Source organism: Corythoichthys intestinalis, chromosome 11 (assembly GCF_030265065.1).
Source record: "Corythoichthys intestinalis isolate RoL2023-P3 chromosome 11, ASM3026506v1, whole genome shotgun sequence".
Lineage (NCBI taxonomy): Eukaryota > Metazoa > Chordata > Actinopteri > Syngnathiformes > Syngnathidae > Corythoichthys > Corythoichthys intestinalis.
The window spans coordinates 8999784-9026891 of NC_080405.1; the positions used below are offsets into that span (position 1 = coordinate 8999784).

General features: G+C 39.0%; 1 protein-coding gene across 3 annotated transcripts in view; it reads left to right on the forward strand.

Moving 5' to 3' along the window:
• pdgfrb (platelet-derived growth factor receptor, beta polypeptide) overlaps positions 1–27108 on the forward strand; it is a 125882-nt gene that overhangs the window by 24994 nt on the left and 73780 nt on the right. For all 3 annotated transcript variants that reach the window (XM_057849678.1, XM_057849679.1, XM_057849677.1), the window contains 4 exons: positions 16966–17026; positions 23463–23780; positions 23852–24109; positions 26457–26587. In XM_057849678.1, coding sequence (XP_057705661.1) covers positions 16984–17026; positions 23463–23780; positions 23852–24109; positions 26457–26587 — 750 coding nt within the window. In that variant the 5' untranslated portion in view covers positions 16966–16983. The remainder of the gene's footprint in view (positions 1–16965; positions 17027–23462; positions 23781–23851; positions 24110–26456; positions 26588–27108) is intronic.

Here is a 27108-nt window from a genome sequence, read left to right on the forward strand (position 1 = left end):
AATGATGATGATGAACTTTCATATGTATTAGTTAAAGTAATACATTGTTCGATTCAACCTTTGTTTTCAAAAACTACTAATGAAACATTTTGAAAACTTAAAATGTATTTTTTTTTTTTTTTTTTTTAGCAAATTAAAATTGCAATTCTTGAGCAGAATTTAAATTATATTATATTTAATATATATAATATTATATCATGTTTAATATATAATATATAATATGATATATATATAATATAATATAATTTAGGGTTTAGGGTTTAGGGTAATTTATATTCTATTGAATATACTGTATAATATATTAAATATATATTTATATTATACTATATTTAATTATATTAATATTGTCTGAAGACCACTCAACATTGTCTAAATAAATAAATTAAATATAACTGAAAAAACATCTTAGTGTATTAAAAAAAAAAAAAAAAAAAAAAATGGAGCCTTCCTTCAGGTAAAACACAACTAGCTGTTTTTTTCCACAAACACAACCAAACACAACAACAAAAAATGAAAGCTCCTTTGGGCTGCTTTAAGACCACATAAATAAAATAAAAATGAAAATTGGGGAGAAGGGGTTAAACACTACATTTCTCACAATTAACGTTAACAGTAGAAAACATACTGAAGGACACTTCTCTCTAAGCAGCTTCCTACTCGAGTTTTGCAGGTCAGCAAATTAATACAGTTTAATTTTATGCTAACTATGATGCAGGTCGGACTTTCAGTAGCAAAATTAGGGGTTTGTTCCCCACCTCCACAACATTGATGTCTTTTTACATTACTTACAGTGGTTGCTGCTGCTACTGGCTAAAATAAAATTCTAATATCCCTCGTCTTCGAAGGGGGTGGACAAGGCGGCATGTTGTCGACATGTTGTATCTCTGTCAGGGCTGTGAGTGTGTGTGTGCGTGTGTGTGTGTGTGGGGGAGGGGGGGTCATCCCATCAGCCAATCAAACGTGTGTTTGAGGGAAAAAATGGACTGGCACATTCAGCAAGTGGAAAGGGGTAAATGTCAGCCTGAACATAATGAACTTAAAAATGATAGGGTCTATCCATACAACATATGGAAAGACAATCTAAATTATCTTTATAACTGAACTCATGATATAAAGCCAATAAAGTTGCTTAATAATTGGTGGGGACGATTTAAGCATCCTGAAAAGTTGGCAGTGTCATGTCCCTACCGTCCCCATGCAAATCTACGCCCTTGGGTGCTTGAGATATTAAACTCGAGTGATGACGTGACTCGCAGCCCCCCATTTACTGCAAAATGGACCCGAAGGGCTGCCATTCGTTTGTGCTACATATGTGCTAGCTGTTGAGCCATTCCTCTGTTATTGAGAGAATAATCTCTGTCAGACGCGACAGAGAGGCTGCGATTAACGTCCTTACTCGAAATTAATATCTCAGCAGCACAAACGGGCACAAACCTTCCACAAACGAATGACACCATTGTGGTTCTGTTCCGCCATAGATAGAAAGCAGCACACACCAATTTTTTTTTACAGCAAAAATGAAGCATAAAGGATTGACACCTATTTTAGCTTTTTTTTTTTCCAAAATATGAGGCTGGGTGACCTCAGAATGATCTATAAAAGAACTGTAAATCTATTAAAAATGATAGCAGCACAAACAAAACTTTTTACAGCACAAACAATTGACATAATTTTTATATAAATTTGCGTCTGAGTTGATGCTTCTTCTTTTTGGAATAAACATAGTGTCCTAATAAGTTTTTTAAACACATTATATATATATTTGTCATTTAACATTTTGTGAACGGAAACCTTAGTATCAAAACCAATGGCTTAGCTGTAGGCGTTGAAACTGTATGCATTTGCCTCGATAGCGTGCTACATTTGTTTATATTTTCAATATAACCCTCTCCTGCATATTATGAACCCTTTTGCCTCAAACTGGAGGATGTTGCACTGGTATTGCTCCAAAATATAACACTTAAAACACTCGGGTTTACGCCTGGAGTCATTAAGAATGTCGGCATAACAAGTGCAACTATCAAGGGAGGAGCTTTTGCAAAAAGTCTACTATGGTACCTGATCCAGGCTGCTTTTTGCTGATTCTGTTGTCACATATCCTGTTACGAGAGGTGGACACCCTGATCTGGTGTCCTTAAAGAGCATAGCAAAGAGCAGTTGAGCATATTGTTTTGACTTGACAGTGTTTAAACTTGTCGAGTTCAAACTCAGGAAAAAAAAAAAAAGCCCCTTGCACGCAAACCATCTGTGCACCATTCACTGACCAATTCAGCACATTGAAAAACATTTTTTTAACGTGTAATATGATACAAGATTAATGTGTTTATGAATTATCCTCTGTGGATATGTTTGCCAATTCTAGAAAAGGATGCAGAAAAGTCTAGATTATTTGGCAAAAATCAAGCTCCAGATTTCTTTATTTTGTTTAGTTTAATATTCCAACACTGCAGTCGCCTCATGAAGATTTCACACTTAATTGCAAAGTGTCTGAAATATCATTGAGTGCGACATGAGAAAATGTGCATTTTAGGGGGTACTCGAAACTTATTATTATTATTATTATTATTATTTTAAATGTACATTTGCAGGCATCATCTTTTGTTAGGGTTTTTATTTACTTTGGTCTCAGGACAAGTATATTTACTCGAAAACAGAACATGTTAGGATTTTGTATGTAGATTATTTAAAAATTTGAAGGGTGGAATTTAAAATGTCCTGAATTTTGGAATGACCCATTTACAATTGTCAAGGTGATTAAATAATATTACAAAATAAAATTGTTCACTAATCTTCTACTCAATTTAACCCTTTCAGAGACAGCTATTCAAAAGTCGACACTTAAATCCTTTAACCCAATTGACTACTCTTGGTGACAAAAAAAAAAAAAAAAAAAAAAAAAAAAAACAACCTTGAATATTAAATATATAATGATATACAGTATATACAGTACAGGACAAACGTTTAGACACACCTTCTCTGGTCGTATTTCCAGTGGGATTTTCCCATAAGAATACATTATAGAGTAATTCAATTATGCCTTACCTATGCTAAATCCGTAATACATACAGCTGGTAAAATTACAAATGGCAATTACACATAGCAATACAATTAAATCATAAATACAAATCGTAATAATGTAATAATGCCGTATTGGCCTGAATATAAGATGGCCCTGATTATAAGACGACCCACTCTTTTTCAAGACTCAAGTTTGAAAAAAGACTTTTTGAACACCAAATTAATTTTTACACAGAAAATAATTACAGTACATCCGAAACAAATGATTATAACAATATATTTGAGAGAAAAGGCATGTTATTTTGCCTCGTTCAAATCTTAATATCTGAACATTTAAATATGTAAATTTAAGTGCAATCATATTCGTAAATGAATGGCTTCTGGTTTTTGAAATGCAAATAAACCAATCTATTATGATAAAACAACAAAATTGCAACAACTGCATTGACCATCAAAGTGAAGTCTAACTGTAACTGTAGTCCCGAAAGAAATCTGAATAAGGAAAAACATTGCAATAAAATAATGCAAACTGGTTAAACTTGCGAGTAGCTGAGATCTGTCATGACAATACATCGCTTCAATGATATCTGGCGCCATTTAGCGTCGTGAATGGGTATAACGTCTAGACCGCGAATATAAGCCGACCCCCACTTTTTCATTCTTATTTCAATGCAAAAAACACCGGGCCAATACGGTAATAATAATAATAATAATGTAACGAATCGGCTCCTAATGTGGCTGTTGTTTGTTGCATGCTGTTCCTGAATGCACCGTGTTTCATGTTGTTGTTGGCGTCGGCTACGTCAGACAATAGCTGTGTTGTATTGCAAAGTTCTGAAATAAATGATTAAAAACCTGACAAAGCTGGCGACTTCCATGCCTATGTTACAATAATAATACTACTACTAATAATAATGATAAATCGCAAATAACGAAACTTTTTTATTGTCATCTTAACTTAAAGAGACTGGTGAACGGATGTCGGAGGACACTGGCCATATTGTCGAGCCAGTTCACTCACATGCACACCATGCTCATATTTTTCCATCATTTCCTTCTTAATTTCAATGGTAAGTGTCACCTTTTAGTAGAGGTCTGAAATTCCAATCATAGATGAATTTCCACTTATAGATACATAATTAAAAAAAAAAAAAAAAAATCCGGAACCCACATTGTATGATTTTTCAATAATGTATTTGTAATTTACTGGGGTTCATAAGTATTTGTACCCCTGTGCATCAGCAATAATTATGACATTCAAAGAGTTATCAGTCTACCTTAAAAAAAAAAAAGCTACCTTTACTCACCCACCCACCCCCCGTTTGAGCTGAATATTGTCACCTGAGCTCCCCACAGTCAGTCATAATCCAACTGCTACCATTGGCAAGACCAGAGAGCTTTCGAAAGACACCAGAGAAAAAACTGTTGAGCTCCACAAAGATGGAAAAGCTTATGGGACAATTGGAAAGCAGCTTTGTGAGAACAAATCAACAGTTGCAGCGATTGTTAGAAAATGGAAAAGGCTAAACATGACTAATAATGTACCTCAGACTGGGGCTCCATGTAAAATCTCTCTTCGTGAGGCATCCCTCATGATGACAAAAAGTGAGGGCTCAGCCTAGAACTACTCGGCAGGAGTTGGTAAATGGCCTGAAGAAAGCTGGATGCACAGTTTCAAATGTCAGTAGAATGCTACGGTGCAATGGTTTAAAATCATGCATTGCTCAGAAGGTTCCCCTGTAGAAGCCAGTACATGTGAAGTCCCGTCTGAAGTTTGCCAGGGACCATCTGAATGATGCAGAGGGGCCATGGGAGGAAGTGCTGTGCTCAGAAAAGACCAAAGTAGAACTTTTTAGGACAAACTTTACTCGTCGTGTGTGGAGGGAAAAGAAGGATGAGTACAATCCCAAGAACACCATCCCCACTGTGAAGTATGGGGGAGGAAACCTCATGCTTTGGGGCTGCTTTTTGGCAAAGGGGACTGGACGACTGCACTGTATAAAGCAGAGGATTAATAGTGAAATGTATCGTCAGATTTTGAGCCACAACGTCCTTCCCTTAGTCAGAGACTTGAAGATGAGTCATGGCTGGATCTTCCAACATACCAATGATCTGAAGCACATAGCCAAGCTGACCAAGGAATGGCTGCGTAAAAAGCATATCATGGTTCTGGAGTGGCCTAGCCAGTCTCCAGATCTCAATCCAATAGAAAATCTTTGGATGGAGCTGAAACTTTGTGTTTCTCAACAACAGCTCTGACACCTGACATATCTAGAGAAGATTTGTGTGGAGAATTGGGCCAAAATCTCCATTTCTATATGTAAAGATCTGGTGAAGCACTACAGAAAGCGTCTGACTTCTGTAATTGCAAACAAAGGCATCAGCACTAAATTTTAGCACTGATTTTCTCAGGGGTACAAATACTTATTAACCCCAGTAAATTACAAATATTTTTTTTTATTATGTCTGTAAGTGGAAATAACTGGAAATGCATCTATGAAAGAAATTTCAGACCTCTACCTATTTTCTAAGTGGGTGAACTTGCAAAATCACAACGGGTGCAAATATTTCTGCTCCTCACTGAAAGCTGAAAACCCCTCTTGCACCCCTCTTTAAAATAAACTGCTGTATTTTAAGCCAAAAGAACTGTTTTGTTTGATAGAACCCATAGCAGTTTCATGGCACATTAAGCGCCCGAACTATTTTTAATTTGTCCGTTTTACCCTGGAGGCCCCTGTTTACAGACACCGCGCAACCGCTTTTGTTTCAACCCAGCCATAAAAAGAAGGTAAAAATGACATTATAAAATTATTCATTCGCATATTTTAAACTTAAACAAATGACGTCACAATGAAAAAAATAGTGACTGTAAATAGGTCATGGATATCTACTGTCGCATTTTCCCTGATATTTTAGATGACAAATACTCAATCCAAACCAAGAAAAATTGAAAAAACAAACGTTTAAAAGGGTAAATATTTGAAAAAGAAAATCTCGACCAGTCCGTGATGTCTGCGGTTTCTGCATCACGACCTTTGTTATATCACCGTTTTTCACCCATAAAATCCCCCAAAAGTCCGGCTGTGGGCATTCACAGCTGTTTCTTGACACTTGGTTCGACATGCTACACGGAGTTTTTGGATCAAAACAAGGTAAGTACGCGATAATGTCTCATTAAAATCATGGTGTCTTTAATCATGCTTTCTCATGCTTTCACCTCGAGTTAGGGATTGGGGGTTTAATAAATTCTTCTTTTTTTTTTTTTTTTTTTTTTTTTAATGCCCTCCTGTTTAAAATCCCCCACCCCGAAAGAAAATTGAAATTTTAAGCTTTCCAATGATGATTTTGAAATTTGGCCAAATTGGGGGTCTCAAAGCGGAACTTCAAGTTACCTGAGTGTGTTCTGCCATATATAAATAAATAAATAAATAAATATAAACACATACTGTATATTACATTTATATACAGTACCTTATATATTATTATTATCGTATTATTTGGACTATAAGTCGCAGTTTTTTATTTTCTTTTGGCTGGGGGTGTGACTTACTTATACTCAGGAGCGACTTATGTGTGAAATTATTAACACTTTATTATACCATTTCACATGTTATTTTGGTGTTTTGGAGTGACACTGATGGTTTGGTAAACTTGTTAGCATGTTCTTTATGTTATAGTTATCTGAATAACTCTTAATAGCTATGTTACGTTAACACGTTCGCATTTCGTTTTTCATGCATCACGTAACATTATCATACTGTACACTTATTCACTTATGTGTGTAATTATTAACACTTTATTATATCATTTCAAATGTTATTTTGGTGTTTTGGAATGACACTGATGGTTTGGTAAACTTGTTAGCATGTTCTTTATGCTATAATTATCTGAATAACTCTTAATAGCTATGTTACGTTAACACGTTCGCATTTCGTTTTTCATGCATCATGTAACATTATCATAATGTACACTTATTCAGCATGTTGTTCTCTATTGTATTATTTGAAATTGCCTTTCAAGATGACATATCTGTTCTATGTGCTGGATTTTATCAAGTAAATTTCCCCCAAAAATGCGACTTATACTCCGGTGCGGCTTATGTTTTTTTTCCCTCTTCTTTGCGCGCATTTTCGGGCTGGTGCGACTTATACTCAGGTGCGACTTATAGTCTGAAAAATACAGTACACACTGTTCCGGCCCTTAGTAACACTCTAAAGTTATTAGTGTTGAACTAATTGCATGCCATTGATGGAGACAGACATCCAATTCATTTAAACGGGAAGGGACAAAATTAGCTCCTCACGGTCAAATGGACTGGACGTCTAGTGGCGTCAAGGGCAGCAAGTGAGTTAAATTTTAAACAAAAAAAAAATATTTAAATCATAATTCATGCATGACAGGGTTGAATATGGTGTGGACGAAAAGAGGGGTAAACAGCATTCGCCTGGGAGGTGGGTTTCACCACATAAAACTTAACAGCTGACTTTGCGAAGGGAGCAAATGATTGCCCTCAGTGGGGATTTGGCTGGGTGATAAAAATGGAGCTTTGTTTGGACAAAGACGCACAGGGTCATTATTTTCCCACGGCGCAAGCCAATTCACACTGTTCAAAAATCTAATCAACTTTTTGGGCTTGAATGGCTTGTGACTGTATTCTTAAATAATCATTTGACCTACATTTTTGTCAGTTTAGGATATTTGTTTTCAAGATTGGCACATCCTTTGAGAATAAACATCAATGTGTGATGTGTTCGTTCCCATACACTGTGTTTTTTGTAATGCTGTCGCCTTGTTTAAGAGAGCAGTTTTGTCCTGCATGTGGACGTTTCTGGTTATGGGTTAGTCTGCTGTCTTTCTCTGATTCATCCCAGGCTCACACCCGACCAAAGGTTGGGGAGCTATTCCCGGACAGGAAGTGAGAATCATCCAGCTGTGTTCACAAGGCTTTTAGGATATGTGTCTCTCTGAATAAATCAACTACTCTTCCAAACAGATTGATGAAAAACCTAACATATTACTGTAGCTTCCAGAATGGAAGGTTTTATGACCAAGTGTTAGTGTTACACTCCATTAATGAAGGTATACTTAATAAACTGGCAATTAAATGTGAAGTGAAGCTTACACTTCTAGTTTAAAGTGCAATATCAATCCCCCTCGGGACACACTGAAGAAACATAGGAATCGGTAAGTGATTCCCACCTCATTGCGCTTTTCCTTATCATTGCCAGATGTTTAAATTAAACATGTAACTACAGCGTGTCAAGATGAACCCAGAGGTGGGATTACAAGTCGCCGGGGAACGCAAGTAGACGCTCATGGGCCCGCGTGGGCCGAATGCATCTCGCTGCGGTCCGTTTTAGAAACCTCCCTCTTTGACTGGTGACACTTTGAGTGGAGCGGCTGTTGTTTATGGAGAGCGGGAAGGGTCACTCTGTCACTGGATTCCCAGAATCTCTGAGAAAACTCACGCACTGCCGGATGACAGTACATCCGTCATGGTGATTATTGTACCATCACTTAAATAAACACCACTTTGGTCAGAGATCCATGATAACGGCAGTTTTCCATTTCATAGCGCAATACTGATACAGTGGGCCCTCATGATACGAGCACAATTTGTTCCCAGTGGTGGATTAAGTTATCACTTTTTTATTATTTTTTTTACTTAAGTAAAAGTACAGATACGGGCAGGTGGGAGGGGGAGTAGTTATTTTCGGGCTATAAGGCGCACCCGACTATAATCCGCCACCCACCAAATTTGACACTGAAACAGCATTTGTTCATAGACAGTGGGGCAAATAATTATTTAGTCAACCACAAATTGGGCAAATTAGAGAGGCCTGTAATTGTCAACATGGGTAAACCTTAACCATGAGAGACAGAATGTGGGGGAAAAAAACAGAAAATCACATTGTTTTATTATTAAATAATTTATTTCCAAATTAGAGTGGAAAATAAGTATTTGGTCACCTACAAACAAGCAAGATTTCTTCTTCTATTTCAACTTCTTCTAACGAAGTCTAACGAGGCTCCACTCGTTACCTGTATCAATGGCACCTGTTTTAACTCATTATCGGTATAAAAGACACCTGTCCACAATGTCTGTCAGTCACACTCCAAACTCCACTATGGCTAAGACAGAAGAGCTGTCGAAGGACACCAGAGACAAAATTGTAGACCTGCACCAGGCTGGGAAGACTGAATCTGCAATAGGTAAAACGCTTAACTGTGAGAGCAATTATTAGAAAATGGGAGACATACAAGACCACTGATAATTTCCCTCGATCTGGGGCTCCATGCAAGATCTCACCCCATGGCGTCAAAATGATAACAAGAACGGTGAGCAAAAATCCCAGAACCACATGGGGGGACCTAGTGAATGACCAGAGAGCTGGAACCACAGTAACAAAGGCTACTATCAGTAACACAATGCGCCGCCAGGGACTCAAATCCTGCACTGCCAGACGTGTCCCCCTGCTGAAGAAAGTACACGTCCAGGCCCGTCTGCGGTTCGCTAGAGAGCATTTGGATGATCCAGAAGAGGACTGGGAGAGTGTGTTATGGTCAGATGAAACCAAAATAAAACTTTTTGGTAGAAACACGGGTTCTCGTGTTTGGAGGAGAAAGAATACTGAATTGCCTCCGAAGAACACCATACCCACTGTGAAGCATGGGGGTGGAAACATCATGCTTTGGGGCTGTTTTTCTGCAAAGGGACCAGGACAACAGATCTGTGTAAAGGAAAAAATGAAAAGGTAAAGGGTACATAACAAAGTATTGAGATGAACTTTTGGTATTGACCAAATACTTATTTTCCACCATGATTTGCAAATAAGTTCTTTAAAAATCAACCAATGTGATTTTTTGGGGTTTTTTTTCACATTCTGTCGCTCGTGGTTGAGGTTTACCCATGTTGACAATTACAGGCCTCTCTAATAATTTCAAGTGGGAGAACTTGCAGAATTAGTGGTTGACTAAATACTTATTTGCCCCACTGGATAAACCGCAATGGACTGCAAGTCGCAGCTGTCCTCACCGTATTATGGGATATTTACACCAAATGATAATGACCAGTAACACTATTTGACAAGGGAAAACATAAGACTGTCAGAAGACCAAATGAACCATCATGACGCTTTGAACCAATTGGCTGCAAAGCTTCATTTCTTCAAAAAGCTTCATTTGACCATCACTGCTCACATGGGGGAGACATTCAAACTCTGCTGCCACCTGCAGTGAACACTGTTGTCGTCCAACATGCCTCCTAGCATGCATTGCACTGCTAAAGATGTAAATATCAATCAAAATTAATGTTTTGTGCTAATTATTTTTTTGGTTACTGTTTTAGTTGTCACATCAATTGCTAGTTGTGGTATTTGAGAACACTTTATTTGACAGTGACACCATAAGACTGTCATAAGACCATCATAATTATGACATTAGCATTCATAAATACTTATGACAGATGTCATGTTGTGTCATCCGGCAAATTATCTCACTTTTGAATAGATGAAAAAGATCCGAGCTGGACATAAATGGAGTGACATAATTTGCCGGACGACACTTAATGACATCTGTCATAAGCATTCATTAACACCCATGATAGAGTCATGTCGTAATTATGACGGTCCTATGACGCTGCTTTCAAATAAAGTGTTACCTATGAACCCAAATAAGTAAACGAATAAGCCGCACTGGACTATAAGCCGCAGAATTCAAAATATGGGAAAAAAGTAGCGGCTTATTGTCCGAAAATTATGGTAAGTAAAAGTACAAGTATATAAGAAAACTACTTACTCAAGTAAATTTCAAAAGTACTCGCTTTAAAATTTACTTTACTAGTAAAAAAGTAATTGTATTTTCTCCCGGTGCAAAAATGTGATACACAGTATACAGTGGGGAGAACAAGTATTTGATAGACTGCCAATGGGTTTTCCCATTGTGATTGTATCAAATACTTGTTCTCCCCACTGTATATATTACATTTTAGATATAAACATGTTATATAATCGTGCAGAATGGAAAAATGTAATAAAATTGACTGCACTGTAAACTGAAGCTTAACAAGCTAAAAAAAAAACTCCAAAACTTATCTTAATGGCGGATTACAAGCAGCTTTTAGGTGCACACCCCTACCTACTGTACAAGAGTGTGCAGCACCCATTTGAAGGCGCGCTGCCCCAAGCTGATCTCTTCTATTTTAATGTATACATTGCAATACCCTCCCCACCTAATCCCATCACGGTGCTGGGTAAAGGCTGCCAGCCGGAGACCTAACAGCCACAATAATAGGGTGGTAGGTGGGTCCCAAACTTTTTCTTTATGACGTGACTCCAGGGGCGTGGCCTCCCCTCTGTCTGGGCTGCCGGCCGCGGGAATTGGGGGAACAGGGGCTCCGATCTCGCGTCGCCCCACGGAGTCTCCTCGGCGTTCTCCTGCTTCCGCCTTCCCCTCTTTTCTCTGCCTGAGTATCTGCCCTGCGCTTTGTCGCGGGTCGCTGGCTGGACGCCGGTGTGTCGGCTGCTCCGGCGGGGGACCCTGCCCTGCCCTGGGCTCGGGGGTCTCGTGGTGTGCCGTGCCAGTTGGGGGGCTGTGACTGTGACTCGTTGGCCGGGTGGGTGGATGGGGGTGGGGGTAGCCGCGGGGTTGGTGAAGGCCGGTTAATGGGGGCGCGGGTGGCCCTGGGGATCCCCCTGGATCCCTGGGGGCCGACGATGGCTTCTTTGCTGGCCTGCGAGAGGAGGAATGGTCTGCGCTGAACCCCCAAAAAGAGGGGCTGGCTGAGTGGGGGCCGTGGCCCTGGGGTGGTGCCCCATCTCCACTCGTCTGCACGAGCTGGATGTGATTGGGCACGCTCAGGTGGGGAGCCCCGATGACGGGATTAGTGGTGGGGCAGCGTAGGGTCGGTTGCCAACGGGCTTACACTCACAAGGGATTCACACGATTACTGGTTTCTAGATCACAGAGCTGATTTGTGTACACGCCACCCTACCCAATCACTTATCTTATTCTCCCCCCTCTTCTTTCCCTGGTCAACAGGCCCCCCACATAGTGTCAACCGGAAATACATCTAGCTGACGATAGCACCAACATATTCATAGTTAGTGTAGGCGTTCAATGTACTGTATTTCTTGTTGTTGCTTGTGTTTCTTTTCTTTCTTTTCTGGTGTTCTTTTTTTCTGTTCCCCCACAACCCCTTCCTGTTCGCTGCTTTGTCATAATAAATGAGGTATGTTGAATGGTCACAATGGGAGTATGTCATACTGTCAATGTGAAACATTAAAACTGTTCAGACCAACCGGACACTTAGACTTCCATTCTCCGTGTCAAAGAGCTAAACAGGGCAGGTTTGAAAAAAAAAAAAAAAAAAAAAAAAAAAAAAGTACAATTTTTGTCCACCTCACATAAATCATAAATGAAATACAAGTGTCATACAAGTTGTATACAGAATTTGTCAAAAACCTACAGTTCCCCCAAAATTCGCCAAAAACTTTCCCATTCGTTTTTAATGGGATGCCATTGCCATGTACGTCGTTCCATTGATTTCAAATAGCCAAAATTTCCCCTTCATTTTCAATAGCAGTGGTTGTGGTTTTTTTCTTACCAAAAAACCATTTACAGCCCATTGACATTCAACTGGCACCCATGTAAGTCGAATCTATTGACGCCAATGATACTTGGTTTTTATTGACGCATATGTAAGTTGATGCCATTGATGGCCATGGACGCCAAAATATCAACAGGAAATGCTTTGATATCAACAGAAGGTGACCCTAAGATGCCCCCAAATCAATAAGAAGTGACCTGATATCAACAGGATGTGACCCTAAAATGTCCGCAAATCAACATTAAGTGACCTGAAATCAGCAGGACATAACCCCAAAGGGTTTTCCTGCGAAAGCAGAGCTCCCATCGCAATCTCTCCAGAAATGGCATTTTTGCATACAATTGCATAAAAAAAATTGTACTTGACTTTTTTAGCTTTGGAATCAGTGCCTGTGAGGATTCGTCATCATGACATCTAATTGCTTGGGAGGTTCTATTACATTGAGGGAATTTACATACAAGTTTTCATATAACCCATTTTGTCCAGCTGATTACAGTCTATAGTCAAGGTCAACCTCATATGTCAGCAGAACAATATCAAGTTTCAAACATGGAATAGCTTCCACAAAGACATTTACTACTGTGCCACGGAAATTCTCTGTTGAGCTTGTTCAACTGAAATCTGGCATCACCAAGAGATTTGTTGCTGCCACTCGCCTTCAGCTGGCTGTCACGTGGAGATGTCACCACTTAGCAGTCATAAGCACGAGTGGACGCTCTCCCCTCTTCCCCCCTCCCCTCCCAAAGGGGGTAAGTGCGACCCCTCCACTTCGTCATCATTGCCAGAAGGGTCCCAAGTGTATCAGCGGTCCTGGGAAAGTTTTAGACGAATACTGTGGGAACGTGAGCCCCGCACACACCACTGACAAAAAGGGGTAAAGGGGCAGAAAGTGTTATTTGTGTGTGCGTGTTTGGGTGTGTGTTTCTGTGGTTGTCTAATAAAACATAAGCCTTTCCTGGCATACAAACCATATTCGTGTAAACAAACAAAAAAAAAGTACCCCAGTTTTACTCTTTCACCTCTTCTTTCACCTCTCTTTTATAAGAAGTAGGTGGAACAGGAAATGTTTTGGGAGCTGCTGAAGACTTTTTCATTTTCGGGAGCGGAAGTGCCAAAGGCAATGCTTTTATAGAGACTGTGACTATTGCTTTTTAGCATCAAATGGATGTTGCTGCTTCTAAGAGACTGACCAGATGACTACCTTTTTCTAAAACCTGTACCTCATATCCTCTTCATTAAGAACATGAAAGTAATTTCGAAATGATTCATGGGTTGAATGTTAAAAGTTCAAAATTCAACATCAAATTCCGACAATATTTGATCAGTTTCAATGCTCTTTATTTAGTGCTGTCAAAAAATGTTTCAAGGAACACATTTGGTCCAGCACAGCAAAAATAACAACACATCAATTTCATTAAGACGAAGAATTTCTGCTGGCGTGAGTTAAATTTACACTTAAAGGGGCAATCTGGAAGACCTGCACTTCAATTTTTTTCATAAAATAACCCAAATATTTCACTGCACACTAAAGAAACATTGTTTTTGGAAAGACTTTTAACATGGTTCTTAATGGTTAAACCGAGATTTTCCCATTTTAAAAGTCAATTGTCAAATTGTAAAATTTGTTATGTTTTGATTATGTGTTGACCACGGATGTCCCATCCTCCACCAATTACAAGATAAATTCTTTGTCTTCGTCCAGGTTGCCAGAGCTCTGTAGGCTTTGAAAACCAAGGTTGCAGAAATAAAACTAGTATATGCATATCTGTAGTGCTCTTTTACTAAGAGTGAGTTTACTTATACAGGTAGCCCCCGGGTTATGACGTTCCCGACTTACATGATTTCAACTTTACGATGCCGGAGTCTCGTCCACCAATTTGTCTGCAGTCATAACCTTAGTTTTTACTTTACTTTATTAATCTGACGTGTAGTGGTGTGTACTTGTACTACAAGTATACCGACAAGCACAGCAAAGCAAGTTTCCAGAAATGGCATTTTCCACATTTTTGCAATATTGGTATGATACTACTGATTGATTCTCCGTTGCGCGGCACTTATCTGGCAACCCAAAGGGGAAAAGGATGTTGTACGTTTCGATATTTTGAACCTTGTTGCAGTACCATTTTTGGCCATCAATATTACATATTGCTCCTTTATATCACGATTAACTCTTGATTTCATAGTTTGTCATCCAGCTACATCATTATGAACAAGTAGAATGTTATTAAGATTAAAACATACTTCATCTGTTGGGTTTTATCCTTCATAGTGGAGACAAACCTTTAGCTGAAAACGCTTCCATCATGTTCAATAAATTCATTATCACCCACGTGAGATATGTAGTTCACCCTTATTTCCATTGGCTCCCTCCTTCACTTCCTCCTCCACCCTCGCTCTTCCCAAGGCTCTTTCTTCCGCCCTCTCTTTCTTTCCCACCCTCCAGCGTACAGTGATGCATCCTTAACTGTTTCCAGACGTCCATGTTCTGTAGGCCTTCAGCCCAAACTCATCAACAACCCTCCCCCATCCTCCGACTTCACACGTTGGACCTTTGAGTCAAGGGCGTAGGTTTGGTCTCAACATTGGTAGGGACGATATAACAGGACGGGACATTTATAAGACCAAACAAACTGGGTGAATGAGGGTCAGGGCTACATTATTATTATTATTCCTCACCAATATGAATCTAATTAATTGATAGGCTAAATGATCAAGGCAAAACAAATCTGTATTGACTTATACTAACTTTCCTGTGTATTGGTTGAGGTGATACACCGTTCAATTTAAACCTTTGTCTTCAAAAACTACTAAAGAAACATTTTGAAAACTTCCAGAATAAATGTCTGGATTTTATTAGCAAATTTAAATTGCAATATTTGAACACAAATTATATTAACATACATAAGAAATACAAAATTGTTAATCATCAATTCTATAATCCATCTACAAAGGGGTAATCCTCGGTTCACTACATTTCTTCCAGGCTGATTAACGTTAACAGTAGAAAACATACAGGACGATATTTCTCTCAATGCAGCTACCTCCTTGAGTTCGAGAAATTCACACGGATTAACGTTATGCTAACTCTGATGCAGGTCAGACTTTCAGTATCAAAATTAGTGGTGTGTTCCCCACCTCCACAACATTGACATCTTTTTACACTACTTAAAGAGGCTTCTGCTGGCGGGAAAAAAACTTTGTCTTCAAAGGGGGCGGAGGAGACGGCATGTTGTATTTTTGTTGGGGTGTGAATGCGTGTGTGCGGGGGGGGGGGTTAAGTCATCAGCCAATCAATTGTGCGTTTGAGGGGGAAAAAATGGACTGGCGCATTCAGCAAGTGAAAAGGTGTCAATGTAAGCCTGAACATAATAAAAGTACTGTAATTCACTTAATAATGGCCGGGTCAATTCTTCTTACAACATATGGAAAGACAATCTAAATGAGCAATACAACTGAAGCCATTATATAATGCAAATAGGGTTGCTTAAAAGTTGGTGGGGACAATTTCAGCATCCTGAAAAGTTGGTAGTGTTATGTCCCTACCGTCCCTATGGAAACCTACGCCCTTACTTTGAGTACTCCAGGCTGGGGGTATGCCGGTGTTCGTCAAGAAAAGTGGTCTAATTCAAGAATTCAGCAAGGAGCTTGTGACTCCAGAACATGATGTCCATGGCCAAGTTCTGCAAAAGCCTTTTTAGGTTGCTTCTGCGTCAACCGCATCAACCGTGAATGCCCTCAATTTCACTTTTGTTTACAGCCAAACCAATTAATGGCTCAGCGTGGCGTTAGAATAGCTCAGGCGCAGCATTGTCACCAGTGTGCACGTTGCAAAGATGCACACAGTGACCCGTTTGTTGGTGGTCAAACCCTGATGAGCAGCAAAGAAAAAGGAGGCAGACATTGACGCTCTGTTCTGGTGCAGCGAGGCATCAAATACCACCGGAGAAAGACTGATGCTTCAAAAAAAAAAAATAAATAAATAAAATCCTCACCGGGCAACAAATATTTTGGCGGTTTTATCACTGCTCTCAGATTCATTTGACAAAAAGCCTGAACTTAACTCTACCTAATGGATTTCACGAGGCCATCCATCATGATTAAAGGTCAGAGGCTCATGGAAAGAGGTTAACTGCTTTGTGTTAATTGGGGTGAACACAAACCAGATTTTCTTGCTGTTTTTTGTCATTTTAACACAACCTATTTTTCTTCTGTTTAACCCTCAGAACATGAAATTGTTTAGTCATAGCAGGTGTCAATTCAAGATGTGGATAGTGATTTGTGACTGCTGGCAACCAACTGAAGAGTGTGGAACTAAAACATCATATCATGTTTGTTTACAGAAAGTGAGCAGTTTTACTATGAGGAGTGTGACCGTCTTCACCCTCCATTTGACAGTCACAGGTGAGAACACAGAAAAATGAAAGCATTGTCACGCGACCTCAGGCAAAGCCGAACAGACGCTGAGCATGGCAACACTAACAACGGATAGTAACTTCATGGTTTTACTACTGGCAAAATTTGGTCAAATGGAAAACTTAGTATAAATGGTGGTTAGCACATCTGCATCACAGTTTTGAAAAGTTGGTTCAAATATACAACGAACACCTCAAAGTCACATGTTTTCAGCGTATTTGTAGGTTTTCCCAAGGACGTAAGTTTGGTCTCAACATTGGTAGGGACAGCATAACCTGCATCAACACTTTTTGCTGGGGATGGGACATCAATAAGACCAAACAGATTGGGTGAACGGGGTTCAGGCCTACATTTCTCACGAATTTCAACCTAATTAACTGATAGGTTAAATCAGGGGTCGGGAACCTTTTTGGCTGAGAGAGCCATGAACACCACATTTTTAAAAAATGTAATTCTGTGAGAGCCATACAATATGTTTAAAACTAAAAATACAAGCAATGTGTGCATTTTATGTCATTTCAACAATTTTAAAGTACAAGGGTTTGGGTTAGTCTCTGATTTCTTTTTATTAACATTTTCCAGCTGGAAATATGATTTCATCACCACATCCTGAAAGCAAACGTGAAAGATAGCGTTGCACCGAGACTTGTATCGATATCGGTACAGCACAAAAATGACTTTATCAATGCTAAGAAGTAACTTGGCGATGCTGTGAAATAAGTACTTTTCGAAATCCATGGGCAGAGGTTTGCATAGGGACAGTAGGGACATAGCAATACCAATGTTTCAGTATGCTCATATTGTCCCCACCAACTTTTAGGCAACTTATTTGCATTATATAATGAGTTAAGTTAGATAGGTCATTTAGATTGTCCTTCCATATGTTGTAAGGATAGAATTGACCCTACCATTATAAAGTGATTTATTTTCGTGATGTTCAGACTTAGATTTACCCCTTTTCACTTGCTGAATGTGCTGGTCCACTTTTTCCCCTCAAACGCACGTTTGATTTGTTGATGACTTAGATTCATTTGAAATGTGTTTATTTTTTTTTTTTTTAAATATTTGCAGCCTATGCAGACATTTTTTTCAGATAACCGTACATTAATCATAATCGAGGTAAAAGTTTTCATTCTTTTGTTTTGTTTGGCTGTGCTTGTGGACAAAAGCAATAGTGTTTTACCTGAAGGAAGGCTCCATTTTTATTTATTTTTGTTATAAACTGATGAAGTTTTTCAGTTGTATTTATTTAATTTATTTTGACGATGTTGAGTGTTCTTAAGACAAATGTATATTTTTTGGATAGTTAAGGATAGTTAAGAGCAGGCTCTGGTTAAGAGACTATTCACAAGTTTGTACTTACTGTGTATGTTGATATAGTTTATGTTCAAATATTGCTATTTAAATTTGCTAATAAAATCCAGACATTTATTCCGGAAGTTTTCAAAATCGTTCTTTAGTAGTTTTTGATAACAAAGGTTGAATCGAACGGTGTATCACCTGAACCAATACACGTGAAAGTTAGCTTGAATCAATACAGATTTATTTTGCATTGATCATTTAGCCTATCAATTAATTAGGTTGATATTTGTGAGAAATGTAGCCGTAACACGAGTTCACACAATCTGTTTGGTTTTATCGATGTCCCGTCCACAGCAAAAAGTTTACATGCAGGTCATGCTGTTATATCGTCCCTACCAATGTTGCGACCAAACCGACACCCTTGTCGAAATCTAGTTTCCAACCACTAGTCGCCCCACCTGAGATAGCCTGCCACTACCGGTTTGTGACAGGCTACCAGATCGCAAAGGATTGCTACTGGGCAGATGCGAACGTGATAGATGATAAATTAAACAATAAATATACAATTTTCTTTCTTTTTTGGGGGGTGTTAATGGTCTTTAAAGGGTTTGCTTAGGATGAGGGGAGAAGAAGACGGTTTAAACTACACGGTTTAAATTCTTGAAAAACATTATGTATAGATCTTAAGGGTGAAAGCATGTGCTTTCATATTATTGTACACTAGATGGCGATATGCACCTGAAAGTTGCTTGCAATCCGCCATTAATCAAAAGATTTTTTACCTGCCGCGATGGCACATTAGCACAGTATAATAATAACAGTTCATACAGATGATGTTGTGCTATGAAAAAAAATTAAACATTGTTCAAAAAAATATATCACTGTAAGCAGTTACTCACAAAGTTACTCATTACTTGAGTATTCTTTTCACCAGATACGTTTTTACTTACTTAAGTAGTTTTTTTGAATGACGACTTTTACTTATACTTGAGTAATAGTATTTTAAAGTAATGCTACTCTTAATTGAGTAAAATTTTTGGGCTACTCTACCCACCTCTGTCAGCGACTGACTTTAACTCATTTGCTCCCAGAAACGTAAAAATACATTCTATTTTTAATTGCTTCAGTGTCCCAAAAACGTATTTATACGTCTTTTGCGTTTTTTTTTTTTTTTTTTTTTACAAGAGGCATCTATAGATTCCGATGTATCTAAGATACAATGCACATAGCTCAAAACCCATTTTAAAGCAATAAAACTGGCCACTGGAGGTCAGTAGCGCATTAGGTAAGAACTCATCTCGGGCCAAGAAAGGATGTGAAGAAAAATAGTCAGGAAAGTTGGAAGGATCTTGTGAAGACGCGTGAGAATTTGAGAAAAATGTGGAGAACGATGGGGAAAAAAAGCCAAACGACACTGGAGGAGTGTTTTGAAAAGAAAACGAAACCATCGTCAAAGAAGGATTCAAAAAAATCTATCTTGATGAGACAAACGGTGACGTCCACAACAGCATCAGGTTCCACACGCGTTTTGTGGAGCTCACGCTGCATTACTTCTTAGCCCGAGGTTGAAACCAACGATGAAGATGATGAAGATGAGAAAGTGAGACTGATCTTGATCTGGACTCATCAGTTGGAGTCACCTCATTCAACTGGGAGCAGCCGAGAGCCTTCCTCGTTGTTATGTGCGTAAATAGTTCAACAGTTCAATAGTTTAGTTATGTGTAAATAAATTGTTACTTTGCAATCAAAAGCTCTATTTGTCTTATATGTTATTTTGTAGAACGAAAGCATTCAGATGTTTGGGGTATCACTTAAGCGAAAAATAGCTGTGTTAAAGTCAAAGTTATGTTTGAAATGTATGCTTTCACAAAAAGCTCAATTTCTCAGTTTTTTCATCAGAAATTGGAAAATTGCTCAAACTAAGCTATTTTCTAATTCTGATTTCTAAAGAATGGAAAAAGCTATGAACTTACTTTTTTTCTGCTAAAGGAAGAGAGTCTAATCTTTCTTTTGGTGGGTTCCATGTTTTGTATAGCAATAGAACAGAATTTTTTTGTGGCCCTTGTAAAATCAGTCAAAATCCAGTAAAACGGCTGGGAGCGAAGGGCCTTGGGACTGAATGAGTTAAAGTGATAGCAGACCATATTTTGGACACAAATCCATTCCAAAAAGTGACAGAAAATGTTTAGCAATTAAATTAGATCCAAATTAGTCTTCCTTTCTTAGGTGACCTGGCTCCGCCCACTACAAAAGAAGATGGCGTCACACCCAGAATGAGCTTTTTGCAATCTGCTAGAATGCTATCCAAAGGTTTCCATGATGTACATGGTACATCTACAAGGTAGCGCAGCACTGGAAACTAGACGTGATCATCAATTCTGGTTATGATGTTACAACCAGAATTAGTGGGGAAAAAGTGAACGGCCCCTGATGCATTGATTGCTGTGTGGAATAACTATGAAATGATTTAAAAAGAAAAAAAGAAAAAACAGCCAGATTTGTGAGCCAGATTCATTTTTCTACATGCAAAATTATATCAGTGCAGTCATTTTCAGTTTTTGACATGGTCACCATTTCATAGCATCTTTTAAGGCTTATCTATGCTTCTGTGTTACGGTGACGGCTAACCTACGCTGTTGAAGCAGACTCAATTTACGACCCTAAACCGTAGCCTGACATGAGCCTCCAAGAAAATGCCGACTACACATCACATCAACGTGTCATGTCGTGAACGTCAAAGGACTGTGATTGGTCTGCTCAGAATGTTGTTTTCGGTTCGGCACAACACCGCCATTTTCAAACATTCTCAAACGTCTACTGTGTCGCCCACGCTTCAACATTTGTATTAACAACATTTGTCTTTCAGTATTGATTAGCTGCAGCTGCAATTACACAGGTTCCATCTCCATTGCCATTGCTATCTATGACCAGAAGAAAACAAAAGGAATTCGACAAGAGTCCCCCAAAACTGTACAAATATAAAGCCAAAACCCTCTAGTGGCTTGGCGGTCAATTACAGAGAATGACGACGTAGGGTCTACGCTGTCGCTCCGCCATCAACGGAACACAGAAACAAAAATCAGGCCTAACTATGAACTTCAAAAGAAATGACATAAAAGTGCTTTGACTGGAGATTACCAAAATCTTACTTAACCAAAAAAATGACTGCCAGGTATAGAGTGGAATGAAAAAGTATCTGAACCTTTTGGAATTTCTCGCATTTCTGGATACAATCACCATCAAATATGATCTGATCTTTGTCAAAATGTCACAGATGAAAATACAGTGTCTTCCTAAAACCACCCAAACATTTATAGGTTTCATATTTTAATGAGGATAGCATGCAAAAAAAAAAATGACAGAAGGGGGGAAAATAAGTAAATGAACCCTCTGCCTAAGGAGACTTAAAAAGCAATTGAAACCAATTTTTCCTAGACATTTTAAGTCAGGTCTTTGCCCAATCACTGATGAGTGGTTTAAAGCTGCCCTGCCCACTATAAAACAGACACCTGGGAAGAAATGTCTTGATGAGAAGCATTGTCTGATGTGCATCATGGCTCGGTCAAAAGAGCTGTCTGAAGACCTGCGATCAAGGATTGTTGATTTGTATAAAGCTGGGAAAGGATACAAAACCATCTCTTATTGCTGCCAAAGGGGCGAGGGGGCGTTCCACAAAATATTAAATGTGATGGTTCACTTACTTATTTTTCCCCCCTTCCGTCATTGTTTGCATACTATCCTCATTAAAATATCAAAACCTATAAATGTTTGGGTGGTTTTAGTCAAAGCTGACACAGTTTTTTTCATCTGTGTGATTTTGACAAAGATCAGATTACATTTAATGCTGTTTTAATGCAGAAATGTGAGAAATTCCAAAAGGTTCAGATACTTTTTCATACCACTGTATATACATAATCTGTATTTTCATTCATTATTAGTATTTCAACGATCACAACATGCTATTCCCTCGAAATGAGTGAAACAAGTGATTCATATGAACAAGGCAATTTACTTTCCATTAGAATGCCTGAGGTTTGACCAGGGGTGTCCAAACTTTTTGCAAAGGGGGCCAGATTTGGTGTGGAAAAAATGTGGGGGGCCGACCTTGGCTGACGTCCTTTACGTAGAACAATATATTTAAGGACATTTTAGCAAGCCATTTTTTGTGTCACATTTGCTGTATTATTTTTTTTTTAATTAATAATTTCAACAATCTCGCAGCTAGCCTTTGTGGTGTTCTCTTTTACTCTTGAGCTCATGCGAAATACTGCTGCTGTGAAATTAAACTAGCTTCAAGTTGTTTCAATTTCTCGCTGGGTATCATTCCTGTAATCTTGTCGTACATGTCAGCGTTTCTTGTTTGGTAATATCGCCTCACATTGAACTCTTGAAAAACAGCGACTGTCTCTTTGCAAATGAGGCAGACACAGTTGCTGCCTATTTTAGTGAAGAAATAGTCCAATTTCCACCTATCCTTGAAGCGTCGGTCGTCGCACTCAACTTTCTTTTTTTTTTTTTTGATAGTCGCCATTTTAGAAAATTGTAAGTAAGGGGTCACATGGGGTAATGTTGCTTAGAGTGCTGCTGTCTTTTAGTTGGTAAATGAGGAGCAGCATTTAGTGTGTAAGCTACTTCATATGCTGGTAGCAGTACAGCTGACCAATTTAATAAGTCTGTGTGCGGGCCAGACGTTACTGATTTTATGACAGAGGCTGGGGGCCGGATGAAATTTGACCACGGGCCGCATTTGGCCCCCGGGCCGGACTTTGGACATGTCTGGGTTTGACCTTTTAAGCCTCAAGTGGCTTCCATTCATACCTCCCACTGTTCACAGCTCATGTGTGTGTAATTGATGAAAAGCACAGCAGATGCATTCAAAATTCAAAAAATTCAAAAGATGCATGCATGCAAAAGATCCTGACCTTTTACCATTTAATACATATGTCATTGACATGGCGTCATCATATTCTTGCTTAGCCTCTCCACACAACTTGTATCCGTCAACGTGTTAAGGCAGAACAGGATCTGGCGTGTCGTGTTGATTTAACCTCTGAACCCGCGCCTCTACGCCCCAGTGTCTTGACCTCCAACCTGATATCTCCCAATGTTGTGTCAACCGCAGTTCTCCTGTGTCTCTACGGGGACGTGAGCTGCCTGGAGGTGACACCGCGTGACGGCGAACTCGTCCTGGCCGAGGGCTCCTCTCTCACACTCACCTGCTCTGGATCGGGGACCACTACCTGGGAGTTCAAGAGGGACGATGTTCCTTATTTCCAGGTTGAACTAGGCCTTCGTGGTATGCAGAGCTACCAAATAGTGCAAAATGGCGCAAACTCTAGCACTTTGAGCCTGTGGAATGTAAGCTGGAAACACACCGGCGTGTATCTGTGCACTGATCGATATAATGGAGAAAAGAAGGAAGTGAACGTGTTTGTCCCAGGTTTGGACTGCCCGACTGTTTTGTCACATTTTAAGTTTAACCTGAAATTGGGAATCCATTCCTTTCTGCAGATCCTGAAGTATGGTTCGTGGAGAGCGCTCATGGCATGCTAACCAAGACCAGTGAGCTTACCACCATCCCCTGTGTGGTCACCAACCCGAAGATCAATGTCTCCCTCTATGAAAAGCACACTGACCTGCCAGTAAAGGGGCTCTACGTTCCGAGTGAGGGCTACACTGCAGCCCTAGAGGATAGGACGTATGTTTGTCGCGGGGAAATGAATGGAGAAGTGAAAGAATCTCAGGCTTTCTTCGTCTTTAGTATTTTCGGTAGGTCAACAGAGTTTCAAGCAGATTTTTCAGCTTGCAAAACACAACTCAGTATACAATAAGTTTTTTTTCACTTTGGTTGTACTTTGCAGTAGAGCCAATGATAATACTGTAGTTTAATTTGTGTTAAAGGAGCAATATGTAAAATGGTGGGCAAAAATGATACTGCAACCAGGATCGAGATATTAAAGCACACAACATCCCTGTTCGCCTTGGGACTATCATTCCAAATTTACATTTCAATCAGAAAACTAGAAAATGCTATTTCTGTAGAAATTGCGTGGGTAGCTTTGCTGTCCTGGTTGGTGTACTTGTTGTACATCTACATGCAAGTACAGATACTTATAGTAAAAGTATACAAGTAAGCCGCCACCCACCAAATTCGACACAAAATAATCGGCATCTGATCACAGGTAAGCCACAGTGGACTATAAGCCACAGATATCCTTACTGTATTATGGGATATTTACACCAAAAGATATTACCCAATAACACTTTATTTGACAGCTGCATCATGAGACTGTCATAAGACCAATTGAACCACCATGAAGCTTTGAACCAATTGGCTGCAAGCTTAATTGCTCAACCAAGCTGCCACCTGCTGTCAAGACTGTTTTTGTCCAACATGCCTCCTAGCATGCGTTGCAGCGCTACAAATGTAAATAGCAATCAAAATTCATGTTCCGTGCTAATCATTTCTTGAGTTACTTTTCCTGTATTTTATGAATTGCTAGTTATGGTATTTTGGGAACACCTTTGACTGTGGAGCCATAAGACCATCATATTTATAACATGACACTGCCATGAGCATTAATGAATGTTTATGACAGATGTCATTTTATGTCGTCTAGCAAATGATCTCACTTTTGAATGGATGTAAAAGATCCGAGCTGGTCATAAATGGAGTTAGTGACATAATTTGCCGGACGACACTTAATGACATCTGTAATAAGCATTCATTAATGCCCATTATTGTGTCATGTCATAATTATGACTGTGTTATGGCAGTCTTATGACAGCACTGTCAAATAAAGTTTTACCTATTAATCCAAATAAATCAACAATCAAAGCGCACTGCCGCAAGCCACAAGATTCAAAATTTGGGGAAAAAGTAGCGTCTTATAGTCTGAAAATTACGGTATGTGCTTTTAGTATAAGTGCACGTACTTGAATTACCGATACAGGCAAGTACACGTAGTTGTAGTACAAGTACACGCAGGTGCACATTCTTGTAGTATACGTACACGCAAGTGCACATACTTATAGTGCAAGTGCACGTACTTGTAATACAAGTGCACGTAAGTACTTGTAGTACAAGTACACACAAGTGCACGTACTTGTAGTAAAAGTACATGCAAGTGCAAGTGCTTTTAGTATAAGTCAGGGGTAGCCAACTACGATCCTCGAGGGCCCCTATCCAGCTTGTTTTCCATGTGTATCTCCTCTAAAACACCTGAATCAAAACGAAACGAATGAAAACAAAACTAGGGCTGTCAAACGATTAAAATTTTTAATCGAGTTAGTCACAGCTTAAAAATTAATTCATCGTAATTAATCGCAATTCAAACCATCTCTAAAATGTGCCATATTTTTCTGTAAATTATTGTTGGAATGGAAAGATAAGACACAAAACGGATATATACATTCAACATACTGTACATAAGCACTGTATTTGTTTATTATAACAATAAATCAACAAGATGGCATTAACATTAACGTTCTGTTAAAGCGATCCATGGATAGAAAAACTTGTAGTTCTTAAAAGATAAATGCTACTACAAGTTATAGAAATTTTGTATTAGAACCATGTGTTTGTTTTAATAAAATTTGTAAAATTTTCAATCAAAAAATAAACTGGTAGCTTGCCATTGTTGATGTCAATAATTGCACAACGCTAATGGTGCTTAAACCCATAAAATCAGTCGCACCAAAGCACCGGCAGAGGGCGACAAAAATAACAAAAAACACAAGTAACAAGTGGCCATGACACTGTGCTGTCATTTTAATCTGTTTGAGCGGGGCATGTGCGTTAATTGCGTCAAATATTTTAATGTGATCAATTTAAAAAATTAATTACCGCCCGTTAACGCAATAATTTCGACAGCCCTATAAAAAATATGTCTCTTTCATGACAATTGAAATATTAGGGACATTCAGTGAATAATTGAAGTGCAAGTCTTACATACAGCTCCTTTAAGTATTGAGAAATTATAAACATCTGTAAGTATTATGCAGTCAATTTTAAACAACCAAAAACTAAAAAAATATTTTTAAAAATCATATTGTCCTCATGGTGTGAATGTTGAATTCACTTATTAAATTCCATTATCATCTCTTCCCCCTTCAGTCCCAGAGGCCATTGACGCCTACGTCAACTCATCAAAGACGGTGCTGAAGCAGGGTGAGCCGCTGACAGTCAACTGTACCGTACATGGAGCAGAACTAGTCTTTTTTTCTTGGGACGTCCCCAATGGGGAGGTGAGTAGGAAGGGAGCAAAAAGAGCTTTTGTTCACCGTTTTCCCTCGCGATCACCACGTTCAAACCTTACAACCGAACCCAGATCGTATCAAGATGTAGACACATAGTCTATGACACGTGTGCCTTCAATCCCGTTGCAGCGTAATTCTACTAAAAGGGAGAGACAACAGCTCGTATAAATGACTTTCAGTGAAAGCCCCTGGTGGCCGAAAAGTATCACTGCATGTAATTGACTTTCCTATAGGGCACAGGTGTCAAACCGATTCCAGAAGGTTTGCTTTCCAACCAATGAAGAGGACACCTTTTCACCAATTAGATCTTTTACATGTGTAATCAGTTAAACTTTGTCAGGTGCTGCTTGTTTCAGCAGGAAGTTAATTGGTTAAACTCTCTGCGCGGTATCGGTTGGAACAAAACCCAGCACCCACTTGGCCCTTTCTGGAATCGGTTTGACACCTGTGCTATAGGGGCTATATGAGTTTAAAATTATGAGTTTACCGGTAAAATATTGTCTATAAAA